Source organism: Necator americanus, chromosome IV (assembly GCF_031761385.1).
Source record: "Necator americanus strain Aroian chromosome IV, whole genome shotgun sequence".
Lineage (NCBI taxonomy): Eukaryota > Metazoa > Nematoda > Chromadorea > Rhabditida > Ancylostomatidae > Necator > Necator americanus.
Window position 1 is genome coordinate 26,897,934 of NC_087374.1, and position 24,332 is coordinate 26,922,265.

General features: G+C 42.2%; 10 protein-coding genes across 12 annotated transcripts; 1 reads left to right on the plus strand and 9 right to left on the minus strand.

The window, feature by feature from the left end:
• Positions 1-1,243: 1,243 nt before the first annotated feature.
• Positions 1,244-1,767, minus strand: RB195_002837 (uncharacterized protein; the record flags this gene model as incomplete). The annotated part of the gene is made up of 2 exons (XM_064200271.1): positions 1,244-1,498; positions 1,564-1,767. The coding sequence occupies 2 exons, from the start codon at positions 1,765-1,767 to the stop codon at positions 1,244-1,246; spliced, it is 459 nt and encodes a 152-aa protein (XP_064056152.1).
• Positions 1,768-3,360: 1,593 nt separating this feature from the next.
• On the plus strand, positions 3,361-6,897 carry RB195_002838 (uncharacterized protein; the record flags this gene model as incomplete). Of its 2 annotated transcripts, XM_064200272.1 has the most annotated exons (10): positions 3,361-3,452; positions 3,514-3,688; positions 3,748-3,886; positions 3,954-4,107; positions 4,173-4,309; positions 4,364-4,473; positions 4,530-4,655; positions 4,711-4,855; positions 6,581-6,704; positions 6,753-6,897. In XM_064200272.1, 10 exons carry the CDS (start codon positions 3,361-3,363, stop codon positions 6,895-6,897), a joined length of 1,347 nt encoding a protein of 448 aa, XP_064056153.1. The 2 variants fall into 2 exon arrangements, with proteins under 2 accessions (XP_064056153.1, XP_013307665.2); XM_013452211.2 differs by lacking the exons at positions 6,581-6,704; positions 6,753-6,897 and adding an exon at positions 5,662-5,819 and having other exon boundaries at positions 4,711-4,825.
• Positions 6,316-6,828, minus strand: RB195_002839 (uncharacterized protein; the record flags this gene model as incomplete). The annotated part of the gene is made up of 1 exon (XM_013452210.2): positions 6,316-6,828. One exon carries the CDS (start codon positions 6,826-6,828, stop codon positions 6,316-6,318), a length of 513 nt encoding a protein of 170 aa, XP_013307664.2.
• A 1,435-nt stretch (positions 6,898-8,332) lies between the features above and the next one.
• On the minus strand, positions 8,333-8,962 carry RB195_002840 (uncharacterized protein; the record flags this gene model as incomplete). Its single annotated transcript, XM_064200273.1, has 1 exon — positions 8,333-8,962. The coding sequence occupies one exon, from the start codon at positions 8,960-8,962 to the stop codon at positions 8,333-8,335; it is 630 nt and encodes a 209-aa protein (XP_064056155.1).
• Positions 8,333-9,981, minus strand: RB195_002841 (uncharacterized protein; the record flags this gene model as incomplete). 2 transcript variants are annotated; one of them, XM_064200274.1, is made up of 2 exons in its annotated part: positions 8,333-9,275; positions 9,374-9,981. In XM_064200274.1, the coding sequence occupies 2 exons, from the start codon at positions 9,979-9,981 to the stop codon at positions 8,333-8,335; spliced, it is 1,551 nt and encodes a 516-aa protein (XP_064056154.1). The 2 variants fall into 2 exon arrangements, with proteins under 2 accessions (XP_064056154.1, XP_013307662.2); XM_013452208.2 differs by having other exon boundaries at positions 9,118-9,981.
• A 910-nt stretch (positions 9,982-10,891) lies between these two features.
• Positions 10,892-11,161, minus strand: RB195_002842 (uncharacterized protein; the record flags this gene model as incomplete). The annotated part of the gene is made up of 1 exon (XM_064200275.1): positions 10,892-11,161. The coding sequence occupies one exon, from the start codon at positions 11,159-11,161 to the stop codon at positions 10,892-10,894; it is 270 nt and encodes an 89-aa protein (XP_064056156.1).
• A 331-nt stretch (positions 11,162-11,492) lies between these two features.
• RB195_002843 (uncharacterized protein) lies at positions 11,493-12,074 on the minus strand (the record flags this gene model as incomplete). The annotated part of the gene is made up of 1 exon (XM_064200276.1): positions 11,493-12,074. The coding sequence occupies one exon, from the start codon at positions 12,072-12,074 to the stop codon at positions 11,493-11,495; it is 582 nt and encodes a 193-aa protein (XP_064056157.1).
• Positions 12,075-13,318: 1,244 nt separating this feature from the next.
• On the minus strand, positions 13,319-14,065 carry RB195_002844 (uncharacterized protein; the record flags this gene model as incomplete). The annotated part of the gene is made up of 4 exons (XM_064200277.1): positions 13,319-13,432; positions 13,527-13,652; positions 13,750-13,807; positions 13,890-14,065. 4 exons carry the CDS (start codon positions 14,063-14,065, stop codon positions 13,319-13,321), a joined length of 474 nt encoding a protein of 157 aa, XP_064056158.1.
• A 4,618-nt stretch (positions 14,066-18,683) lies between these two features.
• On the minus strand, positions 18,684-22,611 carry RB195_002845 (uncharacterized protein; the record flags this gene model as incomplete). The annotated part of the gene is made up of 5 exons (XM_064200278.1): positions 18,684-18,992; positions 21,513-21,630; positions 21,739-21,905; positions 21,961-22,070; positions 22,590-22,611. 5 exons carry the CDS (start codon positions 22,609-22,611, stop codon positions 18,684-18,686), a joined length of 726 nt encoding a protein of 241 aa, XP_064056159.1.
• RB195_002846 (uncharacterized protein) lies at positions 21,342-21,881 on the minus strand (the record flags this gene model as incomplete). The annotated part of the gene is made up of 1 exon (XM_013452207.2): positions 21,342-21,881. The coding sequence occupies one exon, from the start codon at positions 21,879-21,881 to the stop codon at positions 21,342-21,344; it is 540 nt and encodes a 179-aa protein (XP_013307661.2).
• Positions 22,612-24,332: the final 1,721 nt, after the last annotated feature.

Sequence of the window (24,332 nt, forward strand, 5' to 3'; positions counted from 1 at the left end):
GATTTATTGAATTACTTTAATAGCAGCATACAACGAAATTAATGATGTTAAGATCCTTCTATGAAAATATAGATTTGGGGATGAGAATCGAGTTTAGTTCGCCTTAATTATCCTGGAAACCGGTATGGGGAACGGCAATGGTTGAATTTACTACGAGGGACCTAACCTAATCTGACAACTTGTGATATAAAGACGTGAATTGCGCAGCGTCTGCCAGCGAGTGGCGGAGACTGCGTCAGCAGCCCTATCGCTCGCTTGCAGAAGCATCATTTGTCTTTGTGTGTATCTCTGTGTGCATACTACACTGCTGCTAACTTCCGTCTCAAAATCTATTTCCGAAGGATTAATCCATTGCAAAGCGTAGGAATCCTTGGGAGTGTGCGAAATTAAATATTGAGCACATAAAACGTGGAGTTCTTTCTTGTGCCACACCATTGGCCAAAATTAGTGTAAGCCTGAGCTATTTTTTTTTCTATGGGGAAAAGATTTCCCATCATCGTCCCCATCATCATCATGACGGCGCTGCCCACGTCTCCGATCTGTACATCATGTTGGGATGAATTGCGGATAAGTACACTCGCAGTTTGATTTCGATGGCGATGAGATTGAGTACAAGTACCCTGTTAAGGAGATGAACGCAAGACTGGCCTTTGCGCATCATTGCTGATTATCTCCATTAATCACTTTCCTGGCAGTGAACACCTAGTCAATCGTAGATCGTCCAGGACGAGAGCCGGCTCGTTCATCACGGCTTCTCTTAGCGATTGTTTGATAAGCTGATCCACGGTGATCTGCTTCAGAATCCTGTAGATTACACGCAGCAAACATACTCCTTTGCAGTTTTCGGGTTCCGTGACGAATAACTTCTCTTGGAGTTTTCGTCAATTTATATTAAACGGATCATCTTTCTTTCTTTTCTTCATTTTCCAGGAGCTCCGACTCGGTCGGCGGTTCCTCGCTGACCACTGTGTACGTCGATCGTTGGATGTACTTCAGGCCCAGATACTGATGACGCTTTTCGGCTCAACAGGACGTTGAAATTATCTCTCGAAATTGGAAAATATTGCTTCATCGACAGCGACCCAGTTGGCAGTGTAGAAGACAAGTGAACACCTCTTAATTTTTCCACATTTTTCACTGTCTCAACAGAGCATAAGATTCTCTCAGACTTCCGTTCTCCTACGACCCTTCAAGCTTCTTCACTCTTGATGACCATTCGTTCTCGTTATCACGATTCAGCTGTCTACGCTACTTCCTGTGAGTTGGCGTCGTTAAACTTCTTGTTGGCCATTGCTTCAGCCTTTATTGACACCCTTTCACAAGATTTCTTTCTGAATTCTTTGTCCTCCAGACCAGTCATGTCGGGCAAAGTAAAGTCTTCGGGTAAAGCCGGGCTCTTAGACTTCTTTTCTTTGAAAGTCCTGCTTTCAAGCTGAGCAGAACTGCACAGTGGTTGGAATCGAGATGATGTTCCTTGCCAAAACGTGGCTGAATCACACTTTAAGGATTGGCATCTCTCGCTTCTGCTGCTCTTCAAGCATTAAAAGAGTTGGCGCAAGTCACGTGAGTGATGATGTCCATGACTCCTCTGTTAAATGTGAAAGCAATGATGAGATTCGTGTGCTCGGAAAGACCATCATCCACCAGACCATCACCATTCAACGTTTGCTTTGCGGGATGACACCATTTTTCAAGCACGTAGGAATGTTCTCTGACACCCATCTTTGCAATCAGATTAATTCTAGCAATAACCGTTTGATTGGGCATTTTGAGCGTGAGTGAGTATTGAGTTCATCTTTGAGAACGTTGACCAAAATTCCTCCAGAGATGACGTTCCGTCTAATGATACGTGTTTCTTGCAATGTAGCAAACGGTGTATTCAGGTACCGTAGCAGTATGGACAGAGTGGCTTGTGGAAATTCACTCGAAAGAGACTGCCAGTTCTGCGTCACGAAACGGATTTGCCAATTCTTCCATTTTCTCTCTAAGCATTTGTGCTGTGAGAGCATGAAGCGAACATAAACGGTTATATAGTTCGTGCACTCCCAGGGCGTTTACTCTGACTCGATGCGTTTATTGGAGGCAAGACCACCGACAGCACAAGTATATGCAAAACCGCATATACAAGTAGGACTTGTATATGCGGTTTTGCAAACAGAAGGTTTTGCAAAATTAATTACAAAACATAGCCATTGTAACTACCTCAGATACTTTTGCAACACCGCCAAACTCAAAATAAATTGCTCTTGAAATATTGAGCGCAGTACTCGTTTTTAAATTAATCTACAGTTCATTTATGTTAGAAGACCAACAGATTCTGTGTAACCGTCTTTCTTAAATACATCGAAGCCTTCACAATGAGGTTTTCCAGGACATTACAAAAGATTTGCGTTTACACATATAGTACCGCTGTTTAGCAGCAATAGTGATTACTGCCAATTTATAAACCTAAGTAGTTAATGAATGCGTTTTTAAAGTACACTTTGGTCAAGTTGTAGAGAGCAGGGAATGCAACACTCACAGTATGTAACAAATTTTTTAGATCCGAAAGTCCCTACCTACAGTCGTAAATTTGATGCTTGCAAACACTTCCGGCCATCACTGCTGTGTTAACGAAAATGTTCCACTTCTCTTGGGCACCAGGTAATGTTTGAGTTTCGCTGCTACATACTTGACTGTGTTTGATGCAAGCATATCTTCAGATATCGCTAACAAACCATTCACTACGAAATGTTTGCTGCTGCTCTAGTTTGTCTATGCGAAGACAACTAAAAAAAATTAAAGAAAAGAACCGTTGCTATATACCTTTGGTACCAAAATTCAAAACAAATTAGCAGCTCATGCTGCATCGGTAACGTGACCTTCCATATACACTTACGAAGACTTTACTTGGTGGAGTTGTATATTTATGCACTTGTTCCAGAACTCCTACGTATTCCTGAACGAGTTTTTTGTTAAAAAAAATAGTTGCTTCTCATATAAAATGTGCGACTGGTGCACAATTTGACGACGTGCGGTAAATGATCATCCTGAAAACACAACGGTGAATAAACAGAGCAGAGTTCCCAGCTGATATAATAAACTTTTTTATTCAAAACGTGGAATTTTACTTGTAACACTGCTTGAACATACAAGATATGGTTGACACAGCCCCACATTCATTCATTGTTAAAGAAGATGGGGGGAGTGAGCTGACGTCAGCCGATAACTAAGCTAAGGACATTTAAAAGTCCGTTCACTTCACTACAAAACAGTCAGACTTTGAAAAATTTCCATGTTTGTTCTGTTCCTGTTTTATTATTAGTTAGGCAAAAATTTGCCACCCTTTTGTAACTCTCATTTTCATCTTTCAAGGCAAACATGATGCATATTCTCATGCTTCTTGCTGCGTTTGCGAGCTACACCAGTGCAAAAATTTCTTGTAAGAATATGGAAGGAGATGACGTTGACTGGTAATTCCTTTAAACCAACCTAAATACAGTAAGACTTGAAATGCATTCGCCGAATATACAGGTTTGCCGCAATAAAACTACCAAGCAACGTTGATGATACGAAAGGGTACAGCTTTGTTTACTATGATTCGACGCAGAGTGGGTGGGTGAAAAGTTCCAAACTAATCAACAGCACTGAATCTGCGATTGGAGGAACTGTTAATCAAATATATCAGAAAGATAAGGAATTTGGAAAGGTGACGTAGTTGTTGTGCCACACGTAACTCAAATATATTTATGGATTGAAAGTCTTCAGACATTCAAAGTAGCATATAACGATGACTGCCCAGACCTGGAAGAAGGCCATGGACGTGGACACAGCAAAGGAGTGGTGCTATTCGATAAAGAGACAGGATTCTGGATGGTGCATAGTGTACCGAGATTCCCACCCATAGGTGATTGGATTTGATTAACCGAAACAGGTTTGGACTCTAGTTTTTTAAAAACTTTTCTTCGATTCAGAGAAGTACGACTATCCCGAAAGCGGGACCAAATTTGCCCAGTCATTCCTCTGTCTTTCCTTTGATGCAAACTACCTTGAGGACATTGGCAGTTACATGAGATTTGCTCAAGTGACACCATTTATCAAGAGACTGGCTACTTACTTTAATGCGCTGTACGTAATTAATTATTCTAGATTTCTTATGAAAAAGTGGAAAGGCTTAAAAACTCTTGCTTCAGAGCACCTTCACTTCAAGATGTTATTTTCAAAAAGTCCCTTACTCGAAAGGATACTATTTTCACTTCTCACCGAATAATTCAAACACAGGGGGGCAAAAAAGTACTGGCATTCTCAAAGCATAAGAAGTTCAGTCGTGGTAATAAGCTCCTAAAATTACAGTTTTAATTTCACTGTAGTCGCTTTTATTCAGACCTTTGGCACGACTTTATTGCACCTAATCTCAAGACCGAGATGGCTGTAGAAACGTGGAGAAATGGAGGTGCTAAGGACGTCGGAACACAGTGCGGAGCGGGAACTAATGTCGAGAGATAACGCCAGATTTTTAAAATAATTCTCCAATGGTTTTTCCATTTAAGGTGTACGATATTAACAGCGTAAAGATTCTCAATATGACATATAGCAGTTCCAAGGACCACTCAAAGTGGGGTGTATCCATGAATCCAAAGGCTCCCTACGTGTGCATTGGTGATGTGAATAGACAGGTATGGTCTTCAATCCCGCAATTGTGTTTGTAATGATAGGACTGCTTGTATTTAGGAGTCACAGTTCAAACGTGGTGGAGGCGCTGTGTGCATCGAAGACAGAAAACTCTGGCAAACATTTTACAACTCTGTTGGCTCCTATGACGATTGTAATGCACAATCCAAAATAGGTGAACCACAATACAAAGAGTTTAGTCCTGGTTGGATGTATAGATTCACGGCTGTTTCTTTCAGCTACGAAATACTAATGAAAACAAGACGTTCGTTATCGGTGATAATTAATAAACTTCACTTCTTTCAAGTGTTTTATGGTACGTTTAGACGTAATGTGCGCAATGCTTTCCGATTTATATTACGATCTATATAGCGATGATCTATATAACTAAATGTATTAACAAAATAATTGTCACCACCTTAGAGGATCTATTTATTATGGAAATCCGACAATACCATTCCTCACTTTCTTTTATGAAAGCGAGGATTTGCGGCAATATGGATAACAGACAAAACATATAATAAGATGATTCACTTATTCGTTCCAGTTTATTGGAATTCGTGAGCAATGAAAAATTACTTCGGAAATATCATCAAAATATAGGAAAGGTTGAGTCAGTGCATAGAATGCGAGAAATGCTACTTTGCTTCTGCAGAATTTGAATATTCTTTTATGAGAAGGTTATGATAGTCATAATACTCCCAACCAAAAAAAAAGGCCTTTTATCTTGACTTTTTGATGAATGTCGCGCGAAGGATGCGTCTACGAGTAAGAAGGATAATAATGCAAAGGAAGGGATCTGCCATGTATGATAAAGACGATGGTTTTCCAATATTGGAAGAAGTAAAATAGTGAAGGGAAAAAAATTCGATACCGTGTTTGAAATATCACTGAAGTCGAATCCGCTGGATGTGGCTCGATATGTGTCTAGTTGTTGCACGAGGTGTGGGAGGAATGGGTCGTTGATGTAGTCGAGATGTCCTTGGAGTTGTATTGTGGTAGTTCCTTCAGGGCAGACTACTGAACAGTTACCGTTCACCGATGAGGTTAAAAAGTGGAAAGTGAGATTAGAAATCTTTCCATATGGTGAGCATAGAGCGAATTGTGTTTGGTTACCACAATGTATTTCGGCACTTTCTTTAGTGACGGATGATGTGCATGATACTTGAACGTGAGATCCTTGGAAACATAAATAACAGCCGATAAGTGAGCCAGCCCGATGTGACAGTTGTTGTTGGCACGTTTATAGATGACGACCATCACTTTCATAGATACCTGGATTGAAGTACTTGATCCTGAAGGCGTTTTTGCTTGTATTTCGTTACTACACTGAAGTATGACAACGTCTTTGCCGGCAAGTGGTAGATGATTTTGTCCGTGTTCAAGATACTGGCGAATGTTCCCTTCTGGGCAGGTACAGGTGGCTTCATATACCAGCGGTGTGCATGTGCATGTAGCTGTCGAAAAGGCACATGATGAAAATTGCTTCGCGGAACTTGCTGAGCGACATTGTAGTTGACCAACCGAATGAGGGAGTAGATGACCGGCGGGTGATGGTTCGACTTTTGATGTCGTTTTTCTGTCAGTAAGAAAGAAGCTGGATAAGACAGGAAGACTTGGTACGGTCGTAGCTGTTAGTGTGAGTTCGATGTTACTCCAAATGTGTCAACGAGCGGGTTGTAGAACGAACTCGTGTTGTTGCTTTCGGGTAGGAGTTTCCAGTGTGGTTGTTCCTGTTACGGTGATAGACCACGTTGGGCATGTGAATATTCGATAAATCGTATCGGAAGTTGCCCATGCATATACCTTGAATATACACGATTCCTTACATCGAAAACACCAATCACACCATAGGCACTTAGAACTGGGTGAGCAGTAGGTGAATCCTGGATTCTCCTTCGCGATTCCTTTGCACGTTTCGCCTTTGCAGCTCTTGGAATTGAAGCACTGGTGATGGAACTCGGTGTAGAACTTGTGGTCGCGAGTGTAACATTCGGTTTTTTGCTGACACGCGTAGGCGATGTCGTGAATTCGGAGCGAGATAGTGCCTGCTGGTTGATTCTTGTTGTTTCGTAGGAGAAGGCAAACGTCTTGTTCTATAGGTTGCAGTTGAAGAGAAACGGTTTCACTGAAGGAACATTGTTCGTGTGTAAAGATAGTCGTGCAATATGGGCTCATGCCGGTGAAGCTTACGACGTTAGAGTACTGGTGTGTGTAGTGTATTACACAGAGGAAGAGAATGGATGAAGAAATTCTCGTAGTTGTTCTGCGTGTAGATGGTTGGGTATAGGAAGGGAAGTGTGGTAGTGAATGGTTCCCTCTTCGGCGTCCACATTTCCAAATCCAGACCGTACAGCGTTTGACGCATGCAGGTATTCTTTTGAGTAGCCACCATGTGCTGGAGAACACTGGAGATATCGGACGACAAAACAGGATGGAAAGGACGAATAATAATACAGTGATTACGTTTTCAGTCGAAGTCCAGCATTGGGGGTTGAACATATGTTCCCAGCAGATGAAGCAGTCAAGAATTTCGCAGATTGGCCTTCCATCACATGTTTGAGTACCGTAAAATTGCTGTTTGCCGTTCTTCCATGCAGACATTTTTACAGTACACTGGAACATTAGGACTGAAGTAGGTAGTAGGATCTTGGCGTTCGCGGTACAGCTAGATATGCAGATGCAAATGAGGTAGATGGAGCGTAGCATGTTTTCGTCGTGGTAACCCATACGTTTATGATGACGGAAAAGTTGTCATGTTGGTACGTCGTGATAGGTGTAGAATAAGCGCAGAATGTGGTAGCTTTACGAGAAGACACGCAAGGGTGACGGCGACAGTAGGCTGGTGTTTCGCTGGCTGTTGAAGGATCTGGTGGGATTCAGAGCTTATTTCCTTGAAGGTTAACACAGATGAAATCGCCAGCTGATTGAATTTCTGATGTTTTGATGCCCAGCTCGTGTACTACTATGAGAGTTCCGTCATATAATTGAATTTGGTAGAAGGTGTCGAGTCGTTTTTCGGAAGAACAAAGAGATGAAGGTGTAAATGAGCAGACGTGTGTCGGTATAAATTGGGATGTTGTATGTGGGACGGTCGACACTTTTGATGTGTACGATAGTTTTCCTTTGTAATTATTGCAGGTGTCCGTCAGTTGGGGGCATTTACAGGTATCGCCGCAGTAGCTGGTGTTGGGTTGAAACGGTAATGATATACGGATGTGTCCGAGTGAGCATGAGTTTTGGAACCAACAGAAGAATCATATCGTTTCAAAAAGAGATCTGGTTGGTGTTGGAAATGGCGGTAACTTGAAAGGCGTTGCTTTCTCTCTTCTGCAGTAAAAGCAGAATTTTTTGATTATTCTTTGTACTTCGGCGCGACCCTGCGGTATCCATAGGAACTGGCGAAGGATCGTTAGTGTCTAAGAAGTGCCGACGTGGTTGTTTCTCGTGTGTTGGTGAAGAACATAGAGGGTTGTGATCCATGAGCGTCATGAATGGATAATTGGTGTCGGAGCTTCATAAGTGGGATGTGTGACAGCGTGAGTGACGGCTAATGTTGTCCGGTGTTGTCGAATTGTTACTTTTATTTTCCGGCCATTGCTCTTCGGAAGATTGAAAAAAGAGAGGTCCGTTCCACCATATGGGATGACGAGGAGTTCTAGAATGGTGTTACCGCGGCTGCTTAGATCAGCGGGGTTGTAATTCGTGGGTACATACCGGAGGATCGCATTGGGAGCGTTCTTTTTGATGTCTTTGACATGGTTTTGTACGTATACTGGGAGGCTTGATGTCGTCTTTGCCCACTGAACAGCAGTTTTAGAGTCTGACCATAGAGTTGATGGAAGGTGATTTTCAGTTCATGCGTAAGATGGCGCATGAGAGAAGAGCCGAGTGTGAGGACACTGAGTTCAAATCGTGGAATGGTGACTGTGTTATGAAGCGGCCATAGTCGAGTTCTTCCCATTAACAGCTTCGTTTCAACTTGGCGTGAAGTTGCCAATCTTAAATAAGCGACTTCACAGTAGGCTTGACATGACCAGTCGGTGAAAATATGAATTTGGGAAGATTGCCAATCGAATTCAGAAGAAACGATTCTGCGGGGGAGTTCGAGATACGGTTGAGTCCAGGAGGATGTAATACTGGTCCATTTTTTTTGTTTATCTTCGGGAAGACGTTCGTAACATTGTAACTGCTTTTTCCAAAGACTCTGCAAGAACATCTTCGCGACTACCGTCACCGGTGCGATAAAACCAAGCGAATCGTAGATGGAAGCTATGATCTTAAGTACGGATCGCTTCGTGGGGTGATCCATTTGGTGCTGTAAAAAGGGTACGCGGTTGGAAAGAGTATCGGCGACGATGTTGCACGTTAGTCCAAGAAGTTTCGTAATTCGATCCACAGGCGCGTGTTCGAGTGGCTGGAGGGTAGCGTTTATTTGAGAGTAGGAAGAGGTCCATTCGCGAACATTCATACCAGCGAGCGTGAAGAGCTTTTTTGTTTCGATGTATTTTTGCATGGCCTCGTCCACTGATGATGCAGAAAGGAAGATGTTGTCACATAACAGGATTCCAAAATTTCTTGTGATAAGGGTGTTGCTGTCTCCGTTAAATGTAAATGAATTGTTGCTGCAAGGATAAATTTACTGCATATCAAGCCGAACGGGACTCGTAGAAAGTAGAAGATCAGATTGTCGTTTGTGGGCGGATGACGATGGTTTTGCAACCAAAGGAATTTTGTGGATGGTCGGTCACATTCTTGTAGTCCAACCATGAGATATGCTTTTTCGATGTCGCCTGTGAGTAGGATGAGAGTGAGACGTATTTTGAGCAGAATTCCGCTTAAATCGGGCAGCAACACAGGTCCTCTGTAGAGACAATCGTTGAGGCTCGGAGCGTTTCGTACTCTTGCACTGCCGTTATAAACGAGGCGAATTTTAGTCTGCTTTTTGGATTCGTTGATGACGGCATGGTGTGACAGAAATGTGCCCGGCTGTGTTGTTTGGGAAGGAGGGAGTTCTCCAATGATGCCTTTTTGGAGCTGATCTTGAATGATGTCGTTGTATCTGTCGAGGTACTCAGATTTCTTGGTGAGTGCCTTCCAGTTGGATCGTAGGCATGCTAGACTATGATTGAAGTTATCTGGCAGACAGCTTTTTTCAACTTTGAATGGCAAACGTGTGTAGTAACGTTTTTCGCGTTCGTTATAGCGAGTCGTAGCGTTGAAGAAGTCAACGCAGGTTGCATCATCTGAGCAACAGGCTTCGTCTCCGGTTCCAAACGATTCGCGCTTCCAAAATTTTTCAATCGACTCGTCCAAGTTTGTTTTTTTCATCAACTGTATCGTGAACAGCGGCGTTGATTACGCGAGTTTACCTGAAATCACTCTTCCAAGACGTGTGTTGAGCAGATAATATCCATTTGATAGTACAGTGGAGTAAAATGATGGTGAAAGGACAAGATTCCAGAAATGATCCATGCCTATCAATATTCCGGGAGCGGATGATGTAGTAGGGATGTCCACAGTATGCGTAGATGCCAACAATTGATCATGTGAGGCGATTGGAACTTTCAGTGCTTAAGTCAAAATTTGTAGTGATTGGGTAGAAATGGTGTACGGAGTCTGATCATGTTTTGATTGATTGGCGATGTCGGTAGTAAAGTAGGAATGCGAAGATCCGCTATTTAGAAAGGCGATTGTTTCAACTGTTCGGGAGTTGTCACCTGGATTCACAAATGTGACCTTGGTGCACATCAGAAGAATCGAATTCGCAGAAGTGGTATCATGATTAAGAGTGGCGGTATAGATGAATAAAGCGGCTTCGCGTTGTTCTACAGATTCTACTTGCGTTTCGGTCGCGGTGTTGGGAAAGTGTATCTGTCGATTCGCTTGTTCTGGACGACTGTTGGGAGAGCGTTCGTTGGAGGCGTTGTTTGTTGTTCTGGAGCTTGAGGGGTGACGAGATGGGATGTGGTCCTGAGAACGACTTCGTGCACTGAATTGAGGGGGTTGTAGAGGGTTGCGAGTTCTGTCAGTTGAAGACGATACCGTGAGGAACACGAGTTGGAAACAGAGAGCTGGATGATGGTGATAATTGCACTTACGGCATGGAGGACGGGTGCATGTGATGGTGCGATGTCCTTGGTCTACACACATTTTGCTGGATTTCGCAACCACATTACATTGGATGGCGTCAAGTCATCGTGGAGTCGCGGCTATCTCGTTGTTGAGGGTGGATTGGTCACTATTGGTGACGTCCGGGTCTTACGTCGACGTGATAGGACATTTTATGAGAAGCAGTTGAATAGTCCATTTGTCGTAGGGTAGATTCCTTTCGTACTATTTCTTCGAGTAAATTTATTAGTTCTGAAGGTGCGAGGTTCCGTTGTCCACCAGTCATGTTGTAGATCTTCGCTCTGACGAAGCGTGGAAGTTTGTTGTAAAGCAGGGCTCCTAAGGCAAATTCGGGAGAGTCGGGCGTTATGGCGGTGTATTGGCAAACGAGTCGAAGCATGTTCAAGTAAAGATCCTATAGTTGCTTCCCATCTGGATCACACTGCGGGAGGGTAGACAGCTGGGTTTAAATCAAGTGACGAGGTAGATGGTTTATCGTAAGTAGTAAGCAGAATGTCGACTGCAATCGTGTAGTTGTCGTCGGTCACTGGAAGGCCATCAATCGATTGAAGTGCACGTCCATTGAGACAAAGAGAAATTTGTTGCCTTGGATAAAGTTGATTTGGAATAAATCAAAGTATGGTAGCGAGTCCAAAACTCAGGAAAGTCAAGTAGGTTGCCGGAGAAGGAAGGTAAATCGAGACGAGTGAGCAATGAAGCATCGAAGATGTTCAAGTTCGGACTCTCTTGTGAAGCTGTTGCTTGTTGATTGATAGGATCGTTGGTTGAGGGACGCGTTTGGGGGAAAGGGTTTGACGAGAGCGGAGGGTAGGTGACGTCATATGGAGACAATTGTGGATGGAGCTGGCGATGACCGATGGACGAAGAAGGTGGATGGATGGTAAATGGACGATGGGATCTGACTGGGGAGGGAACCGACGATTGTTGGAGAAAAGTGATGATGAGTGGTCAGTGGGAGGTATGGGATATATGGGTGGAAGGGCTGTCGAAGTAGGTAGTTGGAGCGGGCGTGACCAAGGCGGGTCCATGGAATATGCGTGTCCATTTTGCATTTGGTCGTCGTCTTTCTGCGTTTGTTGAACCGGGTAAGCAGGGGAAGGCGGAACAATTTGTTGTTTGGCGAGTTCATCGTAGATGAGAGTCTCGTCGGTGTCCATTTTGTTCAATATTGCAATAGCGTTCTGCATATCGTCACTATAATCACCATACTTAGTGATAAACTCGTGAAACGTGGCAACTTCGCTGGGGTCAGCCGTCATTAGGTTTGTCCATTCATCGTTGAATGCTTCCATTTTTCGTAGTTCCAACTAGAGGTCTTCATGGTGGGTCGATTGTAGTTCGGCATAGTCCAACACATCGTCATCGTTAGCAGTGGGGAAGAAATTTGGAAGATCGTCTTGCAGAACTTCAAGACATGAGTTTATGGTTCATATTAAGTGCTTATTTTTTGGCGAGAGCGCGCCAACCTTGTGCACGTGAAGCATCTTGTGGGCTGTTTTTTTTACGGCAATCAGGAAGAAATGAACGGAATCACCCTCCTCTCCATAATCTAATATCCCGTATACGAATACTCCACCTGAAATCCGTACCACCTCAGATTCGTGGGGTGATGTCTTTAAGAGTAAACATGCCACACCTATTACGGGATCACACGGAATCAGTGTAGCAAGTGTATCCCCATCAACCATCAACAAGAAAGCTAGTCAAGAGAATCTGCAAGTCAAAATCTGTTGCGTATACTGTTTTTTTTAGGAAGACTAGGGAGAATTGACAGTGAACACGCTCACACACTTACTATTTAACTGTCTATGAGAGATCCCAACATCAATGATTTGTGGTATACCTCCTCCAAGCTCAAATAGGATGGGACAATCATTTCATGAGCTTCTTCTAATCTTCGATGCCAGCTGAGTAGTCCCTCTCAACTTTTCATGCGACTCCGACTGTGAGGATTTTCAGTGCTCTACGTAATGATTGGCCTCGTTTTAAGCGCAATCGTTGCCACTAAGATTCAGAAAGCTATCAAGGTTTTCAATGATGTCTTATCCGGGTCATCTATGATAAACTTTCCAAAACAAGCCGTTCTTGCGGTAATTTCGGTTATGTAGGAGAAGAAACAAATCTTTGTTTCCAGATCCGATCATAACTTTGTACTTGATCATTTGTGTGATAGACCGTGAAGATGTCCTGTACGTGAAATCAGTAAATAAATTTCGCTCCGCTTTTCCAGTAGCGCTACCCGCACCTTTCGATGGTCTCTCTCTTTAGGCTTTACATCACCACTAACTGATGTTTTCTATAGAACTTTGCAATTATTTTGTTCTTACATTTAGTTATATAGATCATCGCTATATAGATCAGAAAGCATTGCGCACATCACGTCTAAACGTACTATAAAACACTTGAAAGAAGTTATGTTTATCGATTATCGCTGAAAACGAACGCTCTGTTTTCATTAGAATTTCGTAGCTGAAAAAAAAAACACCCGTGAATCTATACATCCAACCAGGACTAAATTCCTTGTAATACGGTTCACCTATTTTGGATTGTGCATTACAATATTCATAGGACCCAACATAATTGTAAAACTTTTGCCAGCGTTGTCGATCTTCGATGCACACAACGCCTCCACCACGTTTGAACTGTGACTCTTAAATACACGCAGTCGACATTACAAACACAATTATAATACATTGTAATTGTAAACAATTAACATTATAAACGTGATGACCGATCCATCATACTTGTCTATTCACATCACCAACGCATACATGGGGAGCCCATGGATTCATAGATACACCCCACTTCGAGTGGTCCTTGTTACTGTTGTATGTCATCTTGAGTATCGTTACGCTGTTAATATCGTATACCTGAATGGGAAAACATCAGAAGATAATTTGAAAAATTTGCCTATGTTTCGACATAGCGGGTGTAGCGCAGTTGGTAAGAGGTCCGCTTTGTCCGTACGGTCGATGGTTGGAACCGCCATCCTGCCAACCAAGCCTTCCCTCGGAAACTGATAAAACTGGATGATATAGATTTATCTGGGAGCATACAATACTGACTTAATCTCCTTCGCTCCTAACTCTTTTCGTTCTCGTGATCACCTTTCTGTTGACGTGCGCAACTTTCTCCTCAGATTTTTCTCCTCGTTCAGATCATCAGTAGTACGAGCGACACATACAGATTTGTACGTATCTGCAGATGCAAAGGAGAAGTTCTTCTCACTAAGACACGACAACGGTGGCTTTTCTTTGCAGCGCCCGGAATAGAGCTCTAACATTTGTCGACAACCGTTGGCGGATTTTTTTCCGCATTCTTCTTTTGCAGATGCAAAGGAGAACTTTTTCTTACTTAGACATCAAAACGGTGGCTTTTCAGACCTGCGATGTTGATCTTTGGTTAGGATTGAACTCTTGAGTTTTTTTTTTCCTGTAGCCGTACCACGAAGTTGAGGAAAACCGGACAGTGGTTGGAATCGAATCCGACATCCCACACAACTCTAGATTTTCGGATATCTGACGAGTGGATGTTCCTTGTCAAAAAGTAGTCGAGTTGAAGTTAAAACGTTGTTCCGCACAGCTACCGCACAGCCTCTTATTTTCTGCTCAACATTTCTGCAGTATCTGTTCCAGTTCGGATGCATTTTCCGATGCTGATGACGTTCCGTCTAATGATACGTGTTTGCTGCAATGTAGCGGTATCGTAGCAGTCTGGACAGAGTGGCTTGTAGGAATTCATTCGAAAGAGATAGCCAGTTCTGCATTACGAAACGGATCTCTTTTTGCCAAATCTTTCATATTCTCTCTAAGCATTTGTGGTGTGAAGGCATGGCGCAAACATAAACAGCGCAGATTATATAACTCGTTTACTCTGACTCGTTGCGTTTGTTGGAGGCAAGATCACTGAGAACAGGTAAGTCAGACTTGTATATGCGGTTTCGCAAAGAGAAGCTGCGAAAATTAATTCCAAAACGTAGCTATTGTAACTATCTCAGATACTTTTACCACGCCTCCAAACTCAAAATAAATTGCTCTTGAAATATTGAGCGCAGGACTAGTTTTTAAATTAATCTACAGTTCATTTATGTTAGGAAACCAACTGATTCTGCGTAATCATCTCTTTTTATATAAATCGAGGCCTTCACATAAAACTGAGGAGTTCCAGGGCACTACAAAAGATTTGCGTTTACACATATAGTACCGCTGTTTAGCAGCCGTAGTGATTACTGCCAATTTATAAACCTAAGTAGTTAATGAATGCGTCTTTAAAGTACTCTTTGGTCAAGTTGTAGAGAGCAGAGAATGCAACATTTACAGCATCTTACCGTTTTTATAAAATCCAATGTTTCTTCTTCCAGTTGTGAATTTGGTACTTGCAAACCTACGTTGTGATGCGTTGTGCTACACGAAGATGTTCCAATTCTTGTCGGGGTCTGCTATTTGATTGCGGTATGACTGTACTGGATGCAGGCGCATCTCGATACTTCTCTACTGAAATATGGCTTCGAATCAATATGTCATTATAAGATGTTGGCCCCACTCTAGTTTGTCTGTGTAAAGAGAACTAAAAAACTAAAGGAAAGAACCGATGCTGGATATCATTGAACCTCCATTCTATTTGTAGATTTTGTATTTTGTATTTGTAGATGTAGAACTCCATTTGTAGATTTATGTGCCTGCTCCGAAGCTCATACGTATTCCGAACCGTGGTTTCTGTTGTTTTTACCGTGTTTTTTTATATGAAAGGACCGATTGCTGTACGATTTGGCCAGGTACGATTTGGCCAGGCCAAAGCTTTTTTTTGCAAAATTTTATTTGTAACACTGCTTGAACAAGCAGGATATCGTTGACACAGCCCGGACGCATTCATTGTTGAAGAAAATGATGGTGTGAGCTGACGTCAGTTGGTGACTAAACCCGACATTCAAAAGTCCATTCATTTCACCGCAAAACAATCGCGGTTCGAGAAAATTTCTACCAGTTTTTACCGAGGTGAGACCATCGCGAAAAAATGAAAAAAAAAACGAGAACGAGAAAGTGGTCAACTTAGCGCTTCAATAGTAAAAGATGGTGCTCATCAGATTGGAGTTCCAATAATCTATGTTCTAAGTACGTAAAAATTTAGTCTGCTCCTTATTGTGTACAAAGAAATAATACAGTACTTGCAATGGAAAGTAATGACGAGAGGAATTTTAGCGAAAGAACTAAGAAATGGAACATGTAACGACCTCATCAATATGAAAAAGGTTATGATCTGCAAGCCTCCTAAACGTGGCAAAAAATGCCCATTGCTTGGTTTTTCCACACAAATAAAAAACGCTTTGATTTTGAAACTTGAAAAGGTACAGTGAACTCGAACCAGCCTTTTCTCACAAAAGTTATAAACTTTCGACGACTGGGAATGCAATTGCAACAAAGAAAGTCGCTCTATGAAGTATCTGAGGCTGTGCAATGAAAATATCAGCAAAAACTTATAATGGAATATATTTAGGAGTTGAACAAACAGCTGCAAGTAAAGCTGGAATCACTATATCTTCTTTGGATCCGTGGCTCTGATTCAGAAAATGGGAAGAGCGTGGTATATGGTATTTTTCAAAGCATTCAGTCAATTTTCGAGATTCCAATTTTTGTAAGAAAAGGCTGGACAGGCAAACCCGTTCGAGTTCATGAATGTTCAAGTTTCAAAATCAAAGCCTTTTAATGTGAAGACCAAGCATTGGGCATTTTTTGCCACGTTTAGTAGATCATAACCTTTTTCATATTGATGAGGTCGTTACATGTTCCATTTCTTAGTTCTTTCGCTAAAATTCCTCTCGTCATTACTTTCCATTGCAAGTACCGTATTATTTCTTTGTACACAACAAGGAGCAGACTAAATTTTTACGTACTTAGAACATAGATTATTGGAACTCCAATTTGATGAAAACCATCTTTTACTGTTGACGCGCTGAAATTTACTTCATCTTATTCTAAGCTTAAGGCGTATGGTTTCGATTAGCGAGGAGGTGGAGAAAGAAAATATTCTTAATCGCTCGCTTGAGGAAGCACAATGAACTTGTTTTCCTTTCTGAAATTAGGCAATGACGACTTTGTATGATATTTAGGTGGAGGAACTTAAATAAAAGGAGAAAAGGAACCTGGGTCTCAGCTGGTCTTCGCTTGACTGGAGCGGGCGCCAGTTACCTAACCATCTACATCTTGTTCGTGTTCCTAGTTTCTTTTAATACCGCAAAGCTTGGCCAATCTAATTTTACTTTCCTTGACAAAGGCAACGGCGTTCTTGATCTTCGATCGCTGCCATGTCGTAAGCTTCGAACCCGCTTTTTCACCTGTGTGGAAATCGACTACTAGCGCCAACTTTCCGTTATATCATTTGATGCTTACCTGATTTTCCTAGTTTCCAATGCAACTGTACGAGGTAGCTCTTGTCTCCGCGGAACGGTCGTAGTTATCTTTTTCAGTTCTGAAGTATCACGTATTTGTTTAACATCCCATTTTCATGAGTGTTATCTGCACTGGGACAACTCGTCACAATATAATTCATTGGAATAGAAAGAAAACCAGATCCATCCTAATTGTACATTTGTTAGAAGTAGCAAACCAAGAGAGTGATTATGTTGAGACCTTTCCACAAAAAGATGGGGTTAGGATTTATTTTTCCTCACCACCCTATTCATATATTTGACTTAAATAGACGGCAGAATCTCATTGACTTTCGTCCTCTCCGTCGAAGATGGTGTGCAGAAGGTGCCGCGTTACAAGGGGGTCTTGTAGGAGATTTGAACGCGAACACCATTTTTCAGTACGGTTAGTGCTGACTGAACGTAAACACTCAGTTTCCACAAATCGTTGTGAAAACACTGAAACACGGAACATAGCGTGAACACTAAGCTCGTAGTCAACCCCTCCCTTAACACGATCTTTTGCTGAAGAACTGTGTTTTCAAATCCTACAATCCAGTCCCTTCGCGCTTCTAAATGGAAAATGTGTCTTATGAACGGATGTAGTTCGTAGTAGTAATGAATGTAGTAATAGTATGTATGTAGTAGTACGAATGTTGTAGTAATGAACGTAGTATTTCGGTTAAGTTGCCCTCACGTTCACGTTGTTGCTGCCAGATAAGAGTTACTGATTCCCGTGGTCTTTACTATTTCTAACGGCGTCAAATGACTTAACTTAATCGCCAGGCTGATGTCATCGCCTCCGAGATCACCCGCATCTTCGCCGGAGTTTCCCCTCCTTGAACATAGCTCTGTTCAACGTTGACGATCTTCTGTGAGAGCTTGTACAGACTATTCCACGCCCTGCGAAACTTTACGTCTTGCCTAAACTGCCTATCACCGGCCGAGCGTCTTCAGGTCCTCTTTCACCAACTAAGTCCAGAACTTCCGTTTCCGATCAAGTAGATTCTTGCAGCACGAACTCCACAACCTCCTCAGAACCCGTTGAACAAGGCGATCTACTAGTACCCCTAATGTATAACCCAGGTAACGACGATCTTCTGTAGCCACTTTCGATGGTGGTGCAAGATCATGATTCCTTTCACATGTCATCCGCCTTTACACCACATCGATTTCCGCGTAAAGATCTCTTTGTGGCATACCCTAGGCCAGAGGTACCCAAAGAGCAGTTTGTGCAGCTTCCTTCCCGTGCAATCAAGCCTCCCCATCACCATAGATGGTGCTGCCCAACTTTACAATCCGTACATTATGATGGGGCGAATTGCGAATAGATAGAATTGCAGGTTGATTTCGTTTGTAATGAGGGTCGTCCACGGACATTTCGTTAAGGAGGTAAATGCAGAGATGTCTTTAGCAAATCTTCGCTGAACATTTTTCTCGTAGTCGCCGTTGTTCTTCGACGTACATCCCAGGTAACTAAACTCATCGACGAGTTCGATCAGTTGTCCGCCCACTCTGATTCCCGTTCGAGGTTCCGAAGAGACACACATCTGCATGCATTGATCACAGCGTAGACGTATTCCATAGGCTGCAGCCAGCTTCGATAAAAGGTTGACAACAAGCTGAAGTCTCGTGTTGCTTTCCGCGAATATAACAACGTCGTCAGCGGCTCGAGATCGGTCAAGGGGCGTTGTGATGGTGTTAGGATGATAGGGGTAGGACACTGATCTACTGTTCCTCGTGTAATGTCGTCGATGGCGAAATTGAACAGGAAGGGTCCTGCCCCTTGTTTTATTCGAGTTACCACCTCAAACGGTGTTATACATCCGGTTGGTGCTCAAACTGCAGCAGTTGTTAGTTGATTCAAGTCATCAAGCAAGCGAACGAACTTTTCTGGTACTCCATTGACGCGGAGCACGTCTACAAGACGGCTTCCATCAGGAGAGTCGAAAACGGCGTTAAAGTCCACAAACTCTAATTACATTGGTTTTGAATATCGCCACCCGATCACTCTCCTAACGATGAACACTTCATCATAGATCGATCATTCGTAGATCGCCCGGGACGAAAATTAGCTCGCTCGTCGAGCGTTACTTCTTCGCGATGTTTAATAAATCAGTCCAGCATAATCAACTCCAAAACCTTGTAATAACATACACCAAAAAGATTTCTCAATAATTCCTAAAGTCCGTGACGGATACATTCTTGTGGAGGGGAATTATAGCGTGCCTCCACGAGTCAGATATCCTTTCGTGTATGCATTGAACGAATGAGCCTTCTCGTTTACTCACGAATCCCAGACGGAGGAAGATATTTTAGTTTTTCTGCGCTAGTTCAGGAACTGACGGCGCTTGCCGGTTCAGCAAAGTTTTGAAGTGATAAAATTGGAAGGATTGCTTCAGCGAAACCCACTCCTTTGCCATTGTTGAGAACTGGAGAACATCTTTTCATTATGCCGCTGTACCGTTTTAAGAACTTTTCTAGGCTGAATTTTACAGTGCTGCAGGCGATGCATAAAGAATTATAGGTGTTCTGAATTTTGTTTGAATTTTATTTCCGCAGATGCAAAGACAAACTTCCCTCACGGCAGTATAACCGGGAGCGTGTTCCTTGCAGCGTCCTGGATGCACTTCGTGAAGGAATTCGCATTGCAAAGCTTCTTTCTGGTCCGTACTTCAACATGGGCAGACACACGTTGACGGAAATTCGTTCTTTTAGGCCTACCATGTTGATTTTCGGTTGAAGAGGAAATCCTCGATCTCTCTTGTAAAACCGTATCTTGAAGCTGTGAGGAAGTCGAATGCGACGTCCCAAAAAGCTCTAGATTCAGATGTCTGACTGAGACGATGTTTTTCTGAGTTAGATATCTGACTCAGGAATATTTCTCGTCAGAACGTAGTTGAGCTGAAGTACGAGAGTTCTCATCTTCTTCGATGATCTTCGATGATTCCTCTTAAACGTGGAGGGGATGATGAGGCTCACGTAAGTCAACCAGACGGTCACTGCCATACGACGTAAGCTTCGCTAGATAATTTCATTTTCCTAGCACATCGGATTGTTGTTCAAGTTCCGTCCTCATACATGCGTTGTTTTCGACAATCACCACTTGCTTGCTGAAAATCTTAAACATCAACACATAGAAGTTCATTATAGAAGGCGTCAGTATTATAGTTCTCAGCGGCCTCCGCAGGTCCAGAGTTTACGTCCTCTGTGATCCCGCAGTCGTACAAAAGCGCATCTGGGCGACGTTGAGCCAAATTCGTCCACCAGGTTATTATAGTCGTTCCTCACAGCTATCGCGCAGCCAGCTACTTTCCTTTCATCAGCATCGTCTCAGTATATGATGTAATTTTCGAGGCTGATGACGGGCCGATTTCTCATGCGTATTTCCTGCACTGTAGTAAACGGCACAGTAAGATATCGCAGAAGTCTAGACAGGACCGATAGAAACGAATGGTTTCCAGAAGATTCCATGATACCTCCTGGCAGTTGACTTCTAAGGTCATGGGCTTCGCAGATATGCTAGACAACAGCACCTTTTTGCAGCACCTTATTGAAAGTTACGAAAAGAAGAGCTAATTCTTCTTCTGTTTATGTATAAGAAATTTCGGAACTATAAAACTTTATATACTGAATACGATATACGATACTAAACGAATTTAATTATAGTTCTAGAAACTAAATCTTTTTACAATGTATGGGAATCTTTTGGCGTATTACAGTGCGGGTCATATAGCTCGTACGTTCCCAATGCGTGCATATCTCCGCATATCAGCAAATATCTCAGCACCAGCTTGTGACAAAGTTCACGTTGTTCGACCTAGCAATATTTTTCGATAGAAATGTTCCAGAGAAAGAAAAAGAAGTGATTTACTCCAGAAAATATAATAGATGATATATGCATGTTGTCTGATATAATCGTATCAACACGGAGAATAAAGAATAGCCTTGAAATATGTACAAAAAGTTGGAAGTTGAAAAAAAAAAGAAAAAAAGAGTAGCTAATTCTTCCAGGTAATCTGTTTATGTATAAGAAATTTTGGAATTATAAAACTCTACATAGATACTAAACGAATTTAATTATAGTTTTAAAAATTAAAAAGACATTCATAGAGACATCGTGTGACGACATAAATCCTTGGCGGAATGGGGAACCTTAAAGAATTTTTTTCTCATCATTCTGCTTGAAACGCCGGCACAACAACGCAAGGACAAGCTTAGCAACAATATAAAATATGAGAATTACTGAAAACATAATTGTTGCTAAGAATAGAACCACATCTACGGAGTGATATTGTATCCAATTCAACTTATTCCCAGCTGGTACTAAATTTTCGAGTGTTTTGAATTCGGCAAGGAATTCGGTCCATTTTATTAGCAAATCTTTTGGAGAGACAGGCTTCTTGCGAACCATACGAGCTAGTCTCCTGGCAGTCGCTCGGTATCTGAAAACATTGCTTGGCTCCATTCTTAGAGTTTTTCTTTTCGCTTTACATTGTAAATCCGAACAGGTTGGGCTACAATACCGTGAAATATCCAAAAGATATCTATACCTATCGTTTTCTAGCACCTCACGAATTGCTGTTGCAATTTTTTCCGAAGAGATTTCAGTTTTTCTTAGATTTGTAGAGATTCCTAGCTTTTCAGTGACCTTTGCATTTCTTGGTTGATCTCCGAAAAGAGCCAGACATATCATTGGAACGCCGGCGTGAATCGCCTCCTGAAACATTATGCTTTGACTTGTTGTGGACTTCACGCTTCTACACAGTTCTTGCCTGAACGCTGTTGTAGCCTGCGTGAGTGATGAATGCCTTGGTTTTTGGATGGTACAGTAAATCCGTCTGTGGAAGCCACTTGAAGAGATGCACGTTCTCGCTAAGTAGGTCTGTAAAATTTATTTGATAGTTTCACTTTTATAAGACGCTTCAAAATAGCATAGTTAGACACTATTAATCGATGACTTTTCTAGCTGCAGTTCACCGCCGCTCACAGAAAAACAGTGCCATAATTTCTTGTAGAGACACAAAATTTTATTTAATTTTCAAGGTTTCTTGGAAATAGACTAATTTCCGAGGTCTCTTTCAGGTGTACGATTTATTCTCGGGCTATTCGGTATGTGAGTGCTATATATCATGCCTGATTAAAGGCATCACCCCACGAATCTGAGGTGGTGCAAATTTCAGGTGGAGTATTCGTATACAGGATGGGAGACCACGGAGAGGGGGTGATTCCGTCCATTTCTTACTAATTGCCGTAAAAAACGGCAATTAGTAAGAAATGGCTTCATTCGTTTTGGCGCACCATTTTGTACAAGAGGTTCGATTGGATTGCGCGCCAGTCTTGTGCGGCGCCGCATCTTCCGGGCCGTTTTTTACGGCAATTAGCAAGAAATGGACGGAATCACCTCCCTCTCCGTAGTCTCCCATCCCGTATACGAATACTCCACCTGAAATCTGCACCACCTCAGATTCATGGTGTGATGCCTTTAATCACGATGATAGATTCGATTAAATGATAACAGATAAAATCATAATTAAATGAAATACCTATCCTGGCGTTGACGGAGTCTGTGTTAAATAATGTAATATATCATTAATTTTGTATTCCCCGTCCTTTAAAAAGAAATTTGTTGTCAAGGTGAATTGTCATTTCATGAAGGCAGATGGTTTTAAAAAAAACTTGATCTCCATTCGTTCTCACGACCACGTTTCAGCTGACGGCGCAGCCTCCTTCCTAGACGCTTCTCCTGATTAAAATCACAAATGATGCGGGCTACACGTACAGAATTGTACGTGAATCTGGTCTCCGCTGATGCAAACGTGCGAAATTATTGGATTTGAACATCAACGTGCTGATATCATCACCGAATGCATCCTTGTTTTCGAGCAGTTGCAATTCAAAGTTTGAGTCCTCTGGAAATTTGCAATCATACAAAAGAGCATCTTGGCAACGTTGATACAAACTCCTTTACCAGGTTGTTGTAGTCATCCTTCACACCTATTGTGCAGTCTCCAACTTTCCTTTCATCAGCATCGCTCTAGTAGATAGTGTAATTATCGGTGCCAATGATGGGGTGAATTTTGATGCGTGTTTCCTGCACTCCAGCAAACGGTGCGTGGACCTAACAGTCTGGAAAGAGCAGCCCGTTGGAGCTCTCTTGACAGCGACCGATAATTGAACGTTACGAGACGGACATTTGTTACCGAAGATTCCATGTTCTTTCTGGGCATTTGACGTATCAGTGGATGGGTGTGGTAGGTGCCAGCGCCTTTTTGCAATGTTTGGGAAACCTGCTCCAGTATAACACAACAGTATTACAGTGCACGCTATGTAGCTTGAACGCTCCTAAGGTGCATATTTGGATGCCTCATTGCGTTTAGTGAATAACACATACATACTTACAGATACGGACCCATAGCGACAACTTGTGAGCATTTATTCTCAGGCGTAATTAGTGTAACTATCACAGATACTCTGGTCGAGTCCTCCAAACTCAAAAGAAGTGTTCTTGAAATATATAGCAAAGGGCAGGTTTTAAAATGAGTTCAAAATTCGTTTATGTCTGTGTGCCAGCAGATTCTGAATAGGATTTTTTTATAAATGTATTTTTCTTATCTTTACATATTTTGTACCCACATAAAACTGAGGAGGATCGGGACACTACAGAAGATTTGAGTTAACACCGCTGTTTAGCAATAGTAACGACTATGGGCAATTTAGCCGGGATAGCTAATGTGTGTTCTTCCTAAAACCTTTTTTTTTAATTTAAAAGGTTGTCTTTAGTCAAATCCTTGAGAGCACGAAATGCAACATTCACATAATCTAACCATTTTTATAGATACAAGCGTCTTTTCCTTTAGTTGTGAATTTGATGCCTGTACTTGCAACAGTTCGGCGCACCGATTTTCTGCTGCTCCGCGTTTCACGAAGATGTTCCATTTCTCATCGGCTCCAGGTAAAAATCTTGTTGCGGCCTGACTGTACTGGAAGTACTGGAAGCAAGCGCATTTTTACACTTTGCTAATAAAATAGGTTTCGAACCTGTCACTATGAAATGCTTTCTACTCTACTCTACTCTAGATTGTCTATGCAAAGAGTACTAAAGAAACCGTCACTACAAGCTATCGATCCTCTGTAGAGAATCAAA